At 35.0% G+C, this 14,672-nt stretch overlaps 1 protein-coding gene and 1 pseudogene across 1 annotated transcript; both read left to right on the top strand.

The window, feature by feature from the left end:
* Positions 1-717: 717 nt before the first annotated feature.
* On the top strand, positions 718-10,554 carry LOC149231187 (uncharacterized; annotated as a pseudogene).
* Positions 10,555-13,356: 2,802 nt separating this feature from the next.
* On the top strand, positions 13,357-14,352 carry LOC149231186 (transcription factor bHLH149-like). Its single transcript, XM_089376218.1, has one exon. It carries the CDS (start codon positions 13,522-13,524, stop codon positions 14,182-14,184), a length of 663 nt encoding a protein of 220 aa, XP_089232344.1. The 5' UTR covers positions 13,357-13,521; the 3' UTR covers positions 14,185-14,352.
* The last annotated feature ends 320 nt before the right edge of the window (positions 14,353-14,672 follow it).

The raw sequence follows: 14,672 nt of genomic DNA, 5'->3' as shown, positions 1-14,672 counted from the left end.
TCCATATGAACATTGAGATGGGGGATGATGGAAGGTACAATGTGACTGGGATTGGTACAATCACCTTTCAAAGAGAGTCGGGCTCCTCTCTTAGACTCAAGGATGTGATGTTTGTTCTAGGTCTAAAGAAGAATCTTGTCTCCATTTTAGTTTTGGAAGACCTTGGTTAGGATGTGATCTTCACCAAAGGAAAGTAATTCTTGAGACACACAGCTAGGGGATAGGTGAAGAAGATCAAGGTTCGTGTGAAGAACCTCCATAAGCTATATGTGGAGGATTGTGTTGCATTAACCACAAAGGTGGAGAAGGAGCAGAGTCGCGTTGTCAGTGAACTTCGTTATAAAAGGCTTATCCATTTGCATCATGGCACATTGAAGATCACGCAACAGATAACTACAGGCCTCCCCAAAGGAGAACTAGAAAAACATGACACATGTAGAGGGTGTACCTTAAGGAAGTACACAAAATCCACTTTCCATGATCGGGATAATAGAGCACATGCAGTCCTTGAAATGATCCAATATGATGTTTTTAGACCTTTCTCGATAGCCTCCACTGCGAAGCACAAATATTTTGTCATCTTTATTGATGACTTCTCACGGAATTGTTAGATCTTCTTCATGCAGAAGAAGGATGAGACTTTATCTAAGTTCTTGGAATTCAATTAATTGGTTGAGAAAGAAAAGAGCAAGAAGATGAAGGCTCTCATGAGCGACAATGGAGGTGAGTATGTGCCGAATGGGTTTAAAAATTTATGTGAAAAAGAAGGTATTGACAAAACCCCACAAGCCAAAGAAGAGCGGGGTGGCTGAGAGGAATAATCACAACATTTTGTGAGCAATGAGGATGATGTTGCATGACCAAAGCCTACCTCTGCACTTGTGGGCTGAAGCATGCAACACAAAGGTCTATTTGCGGAACAAGAGTCCTCATCAAATTCTTGGCATGATTACACCAGACGAGGCTTTATCACAGAGGAAGTCGGATGTGTCGCACTTTAGGATTTTTACAGCCTCTGTTTATTGCCTTGTCTCCAAAGTCAAGAAAGAAGCTACATCTAATTGCAAAGTTGGTGATATTTTTGGGTTACATAAAAACTCCACACAACTACCATGTGTATTTTCCATCCCTCAAAATGATAGTTGTATGAAGGTATGTAAAATTTGATGAAGACAAACCCATGCGGTGCTCTGTTGAGAGGGAGCTTCATATCCCACTAGAGGCGGAGCTTTTAGCTCCAAAGGAGGAGCCTCGGGATGTTGTGGAGAAGCCACAAAGAGCAGAGAGTGGAGATAACCACTCAAGAAAAACCCTCTAGAGAAGGGAGGAAGAGAACCAGGAAAGTTCAGAGACTTGTGCAGGATGCGAGGGAGAATGTGGGTGCTCCTTCATATCAATGTAAGCAGAGAAGGTCACCATATTGGTACACTGACGACATGGCTCTAATGACTGAGCTAGTAGAGACTGAGTCATCATATTTCAAGGAAGCAGTAGAGCACCCTGTAAGGGTTGATGTAATGATGGAGGAGTATGAATCCATTGTAATCGTGTTTGGAATGTGATCCCAAGAGCAGTAGATAAATCAGCTGTGGGTTCGAGATGGATCTTCAAGGTGAAGCATGCATTAGACGAAAGCATAGAAAAGTACAAGGCCAAATTTGTGGCCAAGGCATACTCTCAGGTGGAGGGGATTGACTATGAGAATACCTTTCGTCATGTGGCAAGGTACTCATCCATTAGATCAATCCTTTCTCTGGTTGCATAGATGGGGTGGAAGATTCACCAGATGGACGTGAAAAAAACATCCCTCAATGGAGTTATTGAGGAGGAGGTGTATATTGAGTAACTAGAAGGCTTTGAGGCTTTTGATTAAGAGTCTAATGTATGAAGACTCAAGTGAGTATTGTATGGTCTCAAGTAAGAACCATGTGCTTGGTACACAAAGATTGATAGCTATCTCACCGATTTGGGCTTCACCAAAAGTGAAGTGGATGCCAACCTCTATCATATTTTGGTAGAAGGTAAATTGTTGATTATTATCTTATATTTTGATGACATTATTTTGATTGGTGATGAGAAGTTGATCAGATCCAGCAAGGAGGACCTTGCAAGAGAGTTTGAGATGAAATACATGGGTCTGATACACTACTTCCTCAGATTGGAAGTATGGCAAGGTGATGGGGAACTATTTATCTGTCAGAGCAAGTATACGAACGCGATACTTCAAAAGTTTCACATGGATAGGTGCAAACCCACGGAGACTCCTCTAGCAACCAACTGGAGGAAAGAGTATGCCAGGAAGTGGATGCTACTATTTAACTACAGTTTGTGGGTTCACTCCTGTATCTTGTGAACAGAAAACTAGATATGTATTTTTCAGTCAACTAGTTGAACCAAGCCATGGTTAGTCCAACCAAACTATTTTTTAGGGTAGCTAATCATGTTCTACAGTACGTGAGAGGCACCACCTAGTTTGGACTAATGGAAAAATGAACAGAGGGAGTGAAGCCTTGTGGCTTCACAGATGTAGATTGTGTGGGAAGTCCATGAGTCCGAAAGAGTACGTCAGGTGTAATTTTCAGTGTTCGGTCAACAATAGTTTTTTGGTACAACAGGGATCAATATATGTAGCACTCAGCTCGGTAGAAGCAAAATACATAGTTGCAAGTCAAGCAACCTATGAGGCAATATGGATGAGAAAGATACTTGTTGGCTTGGTTGGTTAGATGATGGATACAACTTTGATTTACTGTGATAATCAGAGTTGCATCAAACTCTCTAAAACTCTTGTTTTTCATGATCGGTCCAAGCATATTGATATCTTGTATCTCCATCCGCGAGACTGTGTCCAGAGGCATATTATGTTTTTGCAGTACATTTCGACAAAGGAACAAGGTGTTGATATTTTGACAAAGGCCTTGTCAAGAGGGAAGTTTGAGTTCCACATATACATGATAGGGGTGTCTGATAATCCCTTTATTGTTGAGAGGGAGTGTTGAAAATGCAACAAGAAAATCTTAATGTGACTTTGCCTTGGTCAAACTAGAGAAAAAATTGACTTTCTATTTCAGTAGAAATCTTGGAGGTAGTTAACTAAGGTGACAAGGCAATTGTCACTCAGTTAAATCAATTAATTTGAGTTGGGGAGATTGAGTTTAGTTCAATGTGATTAATTGCTAATTTTTAGCTATCTATTTTGGTTAAATTGAGTTATTATCAGTTATACTTGTTCTAATTGTCAGAGGAACTAGTCGAGGTCAAGTTGTGGAAGTAGAACTTCAACCGCACTCAATGATCAACCAGTTAGCTGGTCAATCAGCCCAAAATAATTGTTGAATGCAGAGAATTTGAGTTACCAAGTTAAGATGGAGATCACAAGGCAATGTATTATCAATTGTACCATATTCCAATGTGTAAATGTGATGCATGCAGTCAGAAGAAGGAACTAAGGAATTTGAATTGTGCATTTCAACAGTGGGAAAACCCTAAATAATAGGGGCCAGATTCCTAGAGGAATGATGCAAGGAAATTGGAGCTTGGAGGGATTGAAAATTGGTTGAGTGTTGGCCCGAGTCAGCCAGTCAGGTAGAGGGATAGACTAATCACTTGCAGGGTGTGCTCAAGCTTGAGAAAGCATATGTATTTCATCTCTATTCCTTGATTAACGCAATAGAGATAGGAAGGGGTTTTGAGTAGTTTCTTTCCCATAGATAAATCTATGTGCATGTGTGAGGTATCATTTTTTATGTTTATGATGTGTGTCCTATATGGTAAATTAACTTCCGTGGATTTGTAGAGTAGCTTCAAGTCTTGTGATTTAATAAATTTCATGTGCGATTTCGAATCTGCACCTTAATTTCTAAATTTATTTCATTTTTAATATGGAGTTGATATCCGAGATTTTAAAAGTATCAATAACACAGAAAAGTTTAATGTGGGTTGTAAATAAAATATTTTAATACACAAATTGACTAATTTTTTTTAATATGAAACATATATATAGAGAGACTGATTGAGAGAATTATTATTCCATTAATAGCTTTTTTATAATTCTTTCAATTCTTAATAAATATTTGATATGTAATATTTTCAAAAAAAATAATAATAAAAATAATTAAATGAATGCATAGAAGAAAAAATATGAGGGACATGTTTTAACATTTTAATGTGGAGAACTTGGATTATAAATAAAATATTTTAATGTCAACTACATATACATTATACTAACCTATACCGAGTGATCAAATCTCTTTTCATCGATGATTGCATCTCAAGATATTTAATTAAAAATTTGTATTTTATCATTTTACTTATTAATACTCTTTCTTAAAATAAGATGATCATATTACTTAGATGTTCAAAAAAATTTGTGTGGATTCACACAACTCGAACCAACTTAGATCCATCTTAACCTTGGATATATCAAGTCTCAAGAGGGATCAAATCTCTCGAGATGTAAATCCTTTTTTTGAGTGCAAAACTTGGTTTACACCTCCAGATATTACACTTGATAGATCTGGAGTTAAAATAGATCTAAGTTATATATATGTGTGTGTGTATGTAAAATATTTTTAATACGATATATCAAATTAAAGTTTGAACGATTTTTCATTTAACTTTGATAAATTAAATATATTATAGTGCTATGTATTAAGTATTTATTATATATGCTTTATTAGATTTTTATTATTTATCTTTTATATTATTTAATGTATTTTTCATATAAATGTTAATATGACTTTATCTTAATATTTTTACGCCGTAAGGCGTTCCCCTATGAAAAGAACTTCCTCCAGTGCTACGTGTATCCTCCTGCGCCCTCCGATCATTTTTTAGACGATTAAAAAACCTCTGCCATCGGATGATAACATCGGCGGTTAGGGTAACTAGGTAACCACCTACCCTGTTACGGTTTCTTCATTTTACTGACCATCACTTTGCCCCTCCGATTTCTACCCTGTTATGGTTTCTCCGTTTTACTGACCATCACTTCACCCCTCCGATTTCTTCATTTCTGCAATGTTTAACACCAAACTCTTTGCACCTCTGATTTCTCCATTTCTGCAATGCTTAAAACCAAACTCCTCCATTTCTGCAACTCTTAACATAGAATTGCTCCATTTCTGCAACTCTCAACAAAGAACCACACAACCAAATATTTATTAATAAATTTTGGCATAGGAAAACTAGATTTCCCAATGAGTGGTGTCAAACTGACATCAAAATTTAATGCACAAGGAATGAATCTCCACACCCCCATCTCTCAGACCTACAACTCCATTTCAATATTATTCATTGACTATTGATATGGTGGTTTTCTCCTCACCTGGGATGCTCATTTTTTCATTATTCCTTTTCAAAGCATTTGTGACAATTCTCCTTCAGCGCCAGAACGCACAAGGCCTTTTTTGCTTTGGCCAGGTAATTGGGGCCTTTCTTGCTTTGGCCAAGTAATTGGTTACATTTGGTATTCTTTATTTTTTGTTTGTGATTATACGTTTATGTTTTTTTAAGAAACCCTCAGTTTCATTGACAAAGCCTTTGTATGCTTTGTTTTGTTTAGGTAAATCATCAGTGACCTGTCTCAGCTTTTTTCATAACCCCTGCCGCATACAACTACTCAGTCATGTAATTTCTTTCCAGGTTCCTCTTTCTCCTTTGAACTACTCGAAGAATTTAATGGGTTTACTCAGCATCTGGGTTATCCTTTGCTCTGCTTAATTGTATTCACGGTCGCCTGAAGTTCCCCTAGGTTTATAGATTACGGCACTCACCCACGTTTTGTTTAATTAATTAAGTTATCATTTTTGGATCTCAATCAATTGAAATATTTCAAATCACTGTAAGACAATGTTTCTGTTTAGTTTTATGCTAGATCGTTTTACACGAGTGTGAAATTTAGCTCAATATGGTGAAACTACCATGCATTTTACATTTTAAACTTTCATGACTGAGTACAGAGGGCTGTTGTATTTTCATGCCCGCCCTTATGGGAATTTGGAGGGTTTTGCTTTATAACTGAATTTCTCAAAATACTTTTAAATATCCCACAATTATTTCAAATGGTAGGATATGAGTTTTGTCCTTTTACTGCTATGTCATTATACAGCTTAAACATAAAATCCAATCAAAAACTGAAGTTCATATTAATAGAAATGTTTGTTGCTATTATGGTTTTCGTGTGTGTAAATGTGTGTCTCTCTATGTCCTATTTATGCACAAAAATTTTAAAAGGCTAGAGAAAATTTTCCGCTTATGCTTTTGCTTCTTGAAATTAAATGGAGTAAAAATCAAATTTAGTTTGCATGAACTTCATTTCCCATCTTCCTGATGGGAAGTGGCTTGTTTTCTAGAATTGAGCATTCTAGGTTTAGTCCCTTTGAAATAGTGAATGGTTTTTTGCAGATGGGGTTTTTGAGTACATTTTTGTGATCAAGTTGGCAAATTTATCTTTGCCTAACATCCCTTTTAGGGAGTGTCAATCCAGTCTTTGTAGGAAAAGTTGTGGTGGCTTACCCATCTAGCAACGTTTTGGCATTGATGATGGGTGTCAGAGTTTTGAATATAGATCATTGCTTGTGTGCACCAATGACACCAAACTTCAATTAAGGACACCCACAGGGAGATATCTTGTGAATAACATCAACTATGCTAATCCACATATAATTATCTCAGATCCTTCTATGTGGAGTTGCAGTGTAGGAGATGAACTTCCCCATAGCATAAGCTTTATTTTTGACATCAGCGGAAAGTACTCCATTTCAATTTTAAATACTTTTCTCTACTTCAATTACAATGCATCCCTTTTCCTTGTCAAGCCTCAGCCAAGTGATTGTGAGGACCAGACTAGCCTATATGAGTCTATCTATTATAGCAACAATTACCTCTACAAAAGTTTGCTTGATTACCCAAATTCTCTCTCTAAGGTCTCTTGGTGCTCTTACTATCTAAGGACCTCATATTCCTTGAGGCTTATGCTCCAAAACTATGAATCATACACTAGCATATATTGGGATATTACCAATGGATCTGGAAGTGCTTTCTATAACCAAATTCCCACCTATGGTATTCGCTTTAATTATGAGAATCTAAGCACAAATCACTGCCTGAGCTGCTAGTATGATGGGTATGGAAGAGTGATCTATGGCTATCAGACAAAATTTGGAAATGTCCTGTGTCTTTGCAAGGACAAGAATGTCAGTACTTACTATTTAGGTATGCCGGTTACAAAGTGAAAACTACTTTCTAATACAAGTTTACAAATCTAAATTTGATGCCCCTTTTATTTGATATGTATTTTTGGTTAAACACAACCTGTGCATGAAAACTAAGCCTGTGTTAGTGTACTTCTGAATCAGAAATTTTGAGGCAGTTTCAGCTTGAAACTGGTTTACTTCTTTATGGCCATTTATGCAACGATTTCCACAACACTCTTTGAAAGGCGTTTTCCTTATAACTTTCTCGATAGCATTACATGACTTCTGGATTTTCAATTACGATACACTTCAACATGTTAAATTTGACAAGTATTTACTTATATTTTTATTATTTAATTATTAAATGTTGATCACTTTAAAATCCAGTATAGTAGTGATACTTAATTTTTAACACATCAAAATTATATATATATATATATATATATATATATAGATATATATATATGTATATAACTTTAATATTTCATATAAAATTAAATTTCAATAAAAATAGATAAAAGAAGTTGTTAATTAAAAAAACCATACACTTCAAAGATTCAAGTGCCTAGAATATTATTTATGCCACAAAAGGATTATTTAAAAGATTCAAGTGTCTATTGTCAAGTTAGAGATGGTTTTGTATTTGTGTGGATGATCCATATTCAATTCCTAATAGTGAAAAAAATATGATAAGGAAGGTGATAGTAGGCGTGAGTGCACCTCCTGGCTCGCTTACCTTACTGTAATAAATTGATAATGAAAATATGACATGAATTTACACTGACCCTTGCTTTGCACAACTAGAAAGACACTATAGAACCAAATTTGTAAACTAATCTAAGATTTAACCATTCCCATGACCTCATTTCTTACTCCAATTACAGAGCTATCCTAGCCTATTCCTTGCCAAATTTGTATCTGGAATAGAGGTGTTTTCCTTATAACTTTCTTCATAGCATTATCGAGTTATCCTGTCAATATGGCAAGACATCTTTATTTGGATTTTACAGCAACTTTTGGTTTTTTTAATTACCATACCCTTCATCATGTTAAACATGACTTCTAGTTTTTCAATTACTATACTCTTCAGCATGTTAAATTTGACAGGTATCTACTTATATTTTTATTATTTAATTATTAAATATTGATCACTTTAAAATTTGGTAGAGTAGTGATATTTAATTTTTAAAAAATAAATTATATATATATATATAATTTTAATAGGCTTTTTGCAAATGGGCTTTTTGAGTACATTTTTGTGATCAAGTTGGCAAATTTATCTTTGCCTAATATCCCTTTCAGAGAGTGTCAATCCAGTCTTTGTAGGACAAGCTGTGGTGGCTCACCCATCTAGCATCCTTTTGGCATTGACGATGGGTGTGGGAATTTTGAATATAGATCATTGCTTGTGTGCACCAATGAAACCAAACTTGAAATAAGGACATCCACAAGGAGATATCTTGTGAAGAACATCAACTATGCTAATCCACATATAATTATCTCATATCCTTATATATGTGGAGCCGCAAATCCTTATATATGTGGAGCTGCAGTGTAGAAGAAGAACTTCCTCATAGCATAAGATTTAATCTTGACATCAATAGAAAGTTCTCCATTTTAAATTTAAATAATTTTCTCCACTTCAATTACAATGCGTCCTTTGTCCTTGTCAAGCCTCAGCCTAGAGATTGTGAGGACCAGACCAGCCATTATGAGTCCGTTTGTGATAGCAAAAACTACCTCTGCAAAAGTTTGCCGGATTGCCCAAATTCTCTCTCTAAGGTCTCTTGCTGCTCTTACTATCCAAGGACCTCAGATTCCTTGAGACTTATGCTCCAAAACTGTGAATCATACACTAGCATATATTGGGATATTACCAATGGATCTTGAAATGCTTTCTATAACCAAATTCTTGCCTATCGTATTCACTTGAATTACGAGAATCTAAGCACAAATCACTGTCTGAGATGCTAGTATGATGGGTATGGAAGAAGGACCTGTGGCTATGAGACCGAATTTGGCAATTTCTTGTGTCTCTACAAGGACAGGAATGTAAGTACTTACTGTTTAGGTATGATGGTTACATAGTGCAAGCTACTTTCTAATCTCTATTTAAAATCTAAATTTGATGCCCATTTTATTTCATATGTATTTTTGGTTAAATACAAATTGTGCATGAAAACCCAGCCTACATCAGTGTACTTCTGAATAAGAAAGTTTGAGGTAGTTTCAAGTTGAAACTGGTTTATTTCTTTAAGTACACGTGACACAAGTTGGTTGAATGCAAGGAATATTTGTTGATTGGTACTGGCTTAGTCTTGGAAACTTTCCTTAATCAGGAAAGAAATCCACTGCTGCTTCCTGGCCAACAAAACTTAGAGATACTCTGATATTTCTCTTGCGTATTTTCTCAATTGTTTTCCAGTGGAAAAGGGAAAAAAACTAGGTGATTTACATATCATTTTTAAATAACTAGACATTAAATAGAATACATTTATTTTAATTTAAGATTTATTACTCATTAAAGTGGTTGGAAACATTAAAATTTGCATCTTAAATTTTTTCTATTTCTGTAAAAACTTAGTTCCAGAGTTAAAATGAAACTATGTTTCTATACTGGTATAGATTCTATTCTTTATATTAAATTCAACATATATCTTTCTAATCGAATTTAAACATTTATGACTCAGATAAGATTGTGGAAACAATATTCTTCAAATTTTAAGCCCCCAGGGGTAGTTTAAATGGTGATTGCCATGATAATGTAGTGTTATGTACCATTGCCAAGAAATTTTAGGTTCAAATCCTCTGATTTACCCATATCTAAATAAGAGACAAATGTAGACACCTATAGGTTAGTCAAAATCAACTATGTGCCCAGTTGCCCATTCCTTTAGTCATTAAAGAATAAAAGTCCTCTAAAGATCCATATCCACATATGAAAGGTTTGAGACTTAAGGTTATTTCTAATTCCAAAACTTTCCACTAATGACAAAATGTATCTTCCAAAGGAGTACTACAAATTTTAGCTATTGTTATATGCTTTCTTGTTTACAGATCATGGCCATCTTCACCACAAAACCAAAGCGTGATTGCAGGTAAAACATAGGACTCAATTATGGATTACATGAACAATTCCAATTGTTTCATTTGATATGCTTCTATTGATGCATATGAAGCTTTAAAGTTAACGTTGGCTTCTTAGATGGCAGGAACCGTGGTCAGAGTTGTTGTTGGTGGATTGATTTCTATAGGTGTTATAATTTGGTATTTCATGAGGATTAAACCAAACAAACCTGTGAGAATTGGGGTTGAGAATAGTAGAAATGGCAATATGCAGTCAGGTTACCATTCTTAACTAATTTTTTTTCTTTTTTGGTATATGAGGCTTAGGACGGAAACCTTATTTGATCAAACCTCAGGGCCAACCTTTTAGTCAAGGCCTGAAGGTATTGCCTTGTTTACAAAGAAAAGGCCTTACCTAAGCTCAGATAAGGTCTTGGTATTATGTGTGAGTTAAAAGTGTTGATCCTTACACCTGAGTAGTAAGGTTTATATGTTGAAAACAAGGCTGTGATTCTGCACTGCAGAAACTTACAGCAGTCATCACCACTATCAAGAGTTGTGCAGCAATAGAAAATATGCTATGAGCATTTGTGTGGGGTTTTTTGAGTTTTCCAAATATTTTTATTTTTTCAAAGTAAATCATGAAATCTATACTTTACATATCATACTGAGATAATAACATTTTTTTCTCTCAAGTCCAATGGTGGATAAATTAAGTACTGAGTTTGGAAGCTTATTTGACATTACAATGTGAAATTTTGAAACTAGAGTCGTTGGCTGAAAAATATAATATTGGGAGTCCCTTCTGTTGCTTTTATTGGCCTTACAGCATGTAGGAAAACATGTTTCTAAGTTGCTTTTATTGGCCTTACAACATGTAGGAAAACCTGTTTCTAAGTTGGCAAGTTTGTAGTGTTCAAAGATTCTATAAACAATATATGGTTTTTACATTTGGATTCATCGTATTCAACAACTTGATAAAAGATTCAATGCATAAATTTTAAAGGAACATTAAAATTTATTTTACTTTTATTTAATTATATATTTTTGTATAGTATGACAAGACAATCTGACATCACAAGTCATAGGCATACATAAGATACAAGTTAAGACAAAATGACATATATCCACATTAGTGTGAAAGGTCGATTACCATCAAAGATTTAATGTTGTTGGGGGCATTAAGGTGAATTAATATCTATCCTTGATATGGTTGAGAGTTAGTGAGGATTACCATAATATACATAATACATATGACAACTGATATTCCAAAATGTGAAAATAGTTTTGTTGGTTGGAACAATGCTACAAGTTATAACATCAGAGAATTTTATGAGATTTATATGCAATATTAATTCAATAATTAATAAAAAATATATAGTCTTCAATTTTGGTTTATACAGCTTTAGAATTTCATTTCTTCTACATCTATGCATCTTATCGAGAATTTAGATTTGCATATTCCTATGTCGCGATTGTTCATCAATTTATGCCTTACAGCGTTTCCTTTGCAACATTTGGTGCAAATGCTAGTTCAATTGTCATTTTTTTATGGATAAATTTGGAAAAACCAAGTTTATTTAAAACATATTTGATATTTGATATAATGATTAAATTAATCTAAATTTAGCTAATTTTAAATTATTAATATAAAGAATTACTCATTTAATTAATATAAATAAATAAAAATTAAAAAATTATTCAATTTAATTAATAAAATTAAAAAAATATTTAATTTAATTAATAAAATTTATTTTTTAATAGATGGTATTAAATTATTGGTACAAATCCTCATTTTATTTATTTAAGTATTATTTTTGTTAACATAATCATGATATAACTTCACTAATCCCAAATTTACAAAAATAAAATTAATTTTATTGAGAACACTACATTAACTATAACTATAAATTTAATAAAACATAATTTTTCATTATAACTTAAAAAAAAAAAAATTACCCTTATTCAAAACCGACGTGACATATCATTCTGACCACTGGAAGGAAAGTCAATAATTTAACGTTCTAGATCCTTTCCTGAATAGGTAGATAGAAAATTAGTTGTAGCTAGTTTTACCACGAGTCCTTGGGTTGGAATGTGAAGCTTTTTATGTTTTTTTTTAATGTTTTATGATTGATTTTGTTGGTGGGATTTTTTTAAGTGGTTTGATTTTATATATATCTATATATATAAAATAGTAGAGAAATTTAAAGTAATTGACTTGTTAAATCAGTGGGACAGTTATTATTATCAAATTAAGAGGGGAAATAGTCATTATTAATTGCAATTGATAGTCATCATTCATTGCTATTGTTAATTGCAGGTTGTCTCATCATTGATATTTAGGAAAAACCAAGCTATCACTATTATTTAAGGAAAATTAGGCAACCTATAATTATTAGTGGTTTGTAAGAAAACATATTTCCACTCTTGCCAAATGTCTCTGGGTCTTGAACCATTACCCTGTTTCTTCAAGTGTGAAAAAAACTAACTCTTAACCAAACAAACACAATTTTAAACATGCTCAGAATCCAAATTCTTAATTTATCTATTCCAACATTTTTGAAAATACTAAATCTATTTTTACAATTGAAAACCTATTTTAAATAATAACAATACACAATCTCACTATAAAACTTAATAAAACAGAGAATTTTAAAAACATTGAATAATTAAACGGCTTCGGGGAAAAAATATTTATCATGAAACGCTTTGCCTATAAATCTTTTTATAATCCACAATATTTTCCCGTGAACGTGTGAAAAGTGGTAACATGGTCAACACCTTTTTGTTATAATAAAACATTTTGCCATGAAAGTGTGAGAAATGGCAACATAGTCAAAAGCGTTAGACAGACTGTTCACTTTTGAAATTCGCAAACCACAACGACTAGGCGTTGAAAACAACAAAGATGCCTAAGGTGGGTGCATGTGCCTTGCACAAGATTCCCGCCGTGACACCCGCTGAATCATACCGGCCAGAAGATGGGATGACTCACATGACTTTACGTGCAATTCTACTGGAAACTGTATACGACTACTGGAAGAACATAGAACGGGACCTGCCTGCTCCCCATAGGCACATGCATATCCATAGGAATTCACGACGCTTGGCTCTTTAAAGCCCGGGAGGAGCTGAGCACAAGTCTGTGCATCTCTCTCCTGCGTTCTGTGTGCTTAGGAACATTAGAAGTTACAGAAAGCTTGGTTCCGTTATGTTTTGTTGTTAAAGTTTCGTAGTTTCCCGAGCTGCTCATAATATGGAACAGCCTTCTGGACATGGGCAAGAAGGGGCATGGAGAGTCGCTTTCCAACGGATATATTTGAGCCGCCTGGTCGCGCTGCTGCGCCGTCCGAAAGTCGAATGCGAGACGAACCTCACCGCCCGAAGTCGAACCATGAAATCTTCGGCGGATCTGTCATTGGCCATGACGTCAAGGGGTCGAAGTGCATGGAGCAGGAAAATTATTTGTAAATATATTTTCAGGCATAACAAAGCGCACCGCCGACTGCAAGTGGTTAAGTCCAGATGGAATTCCCAGGGAAAAAGGAGATCGCTGTCTGCCAAAGCCAGACCCTACAAGCCGAACGCTGCTTGCAATAATTCTGGCAGACAGATGAGTAGAGCAAACCCCGGCCTGCGGGTGATCACAGGCATACGGTCACCTGGTAGTTGCGATGAACAAGCAGTAGGCACCGTCGCTTCTCGTATGAAGATTCTCAGGAGGCTCGTGCCGAGAAGCCGCAGACTCGGCACCGCCGTTTTTCTAAAAGAAGCCGCGGAGTACATCGTCGCGCTTCAAATGCAGGTTCAGGCCATGCAGGCATTGGCCGACTACTATTCAAATTCGAATGCTCATGCTGCTGGCCATGCCTCGATAGAAGGTCGCGAGATCGAATCTCGGCTGCTCAAGCAAAGTTGATGGGCGTATTACACGCATCAGCTGGTGGTATAATGTGTATTTGTCGAAGTATGAATTCAGACTTAGAATTTGGTTTTAATTAATTCTTCAAGCAGTAATTCAATTTTGGAATATTTTCGAGATATGTAATTAACTGAAGTTCAGTATACTATCGGGCAATTTTATTTTTACGAGTATTTTTATATCTATTAATATAAATTAAAAGTCCAATCCATTGGTCTGTTGGCAATTTTACTAGTATTAACGATGGCGAAGACAACTAGATTGCAGAGCCAAAATATTTTGCAGCAAGTCGCCAGTCACATCGTAATCGTCCACCGTTCACAATTCAGCGTATTCGATTGGAGAGTATATTTGGCAGCATCCTTGCCTAACGCTATTGAGCATTTAGATTTTTCAGTTTTTAGATTTTTCAGTTTTTAAAGTTCATTGAGTTTTCGTGAGACCCTCAAATGCATAGTTAATTTATATGTGCATTTAGATTTTTC

This window comes from Pinus tabuliformis, chromosome J (assembly GCF_031772625.1).
Source record: "Pinus tabuliformis cultivar Carrire ecotype Pingquan chromosome J, CPIR1, whole genome shotgun sequence".
NCBI classification, from domain to species: Eukaryota; Viridiplantae; Streptophyta; class Pinopsida; order Pinales; family Pinaceae; genus Pinus; species Pinus tabuliformis.
Note: the sequence above shows the minus strand (reverse complement) of the source record. Positions and strands in the feature narration are given on the sequence as shown.

Bases quoted from the DNA above. Each gene is read 5' to 3' on its own strand.
- LOC149231186 (XM_089376218.1), top strand. From the start codon at position 13,522: ATGGAACAGCCTTCTGGACATGGGCAAGAAGGGGCATGGAGAGTCGCT.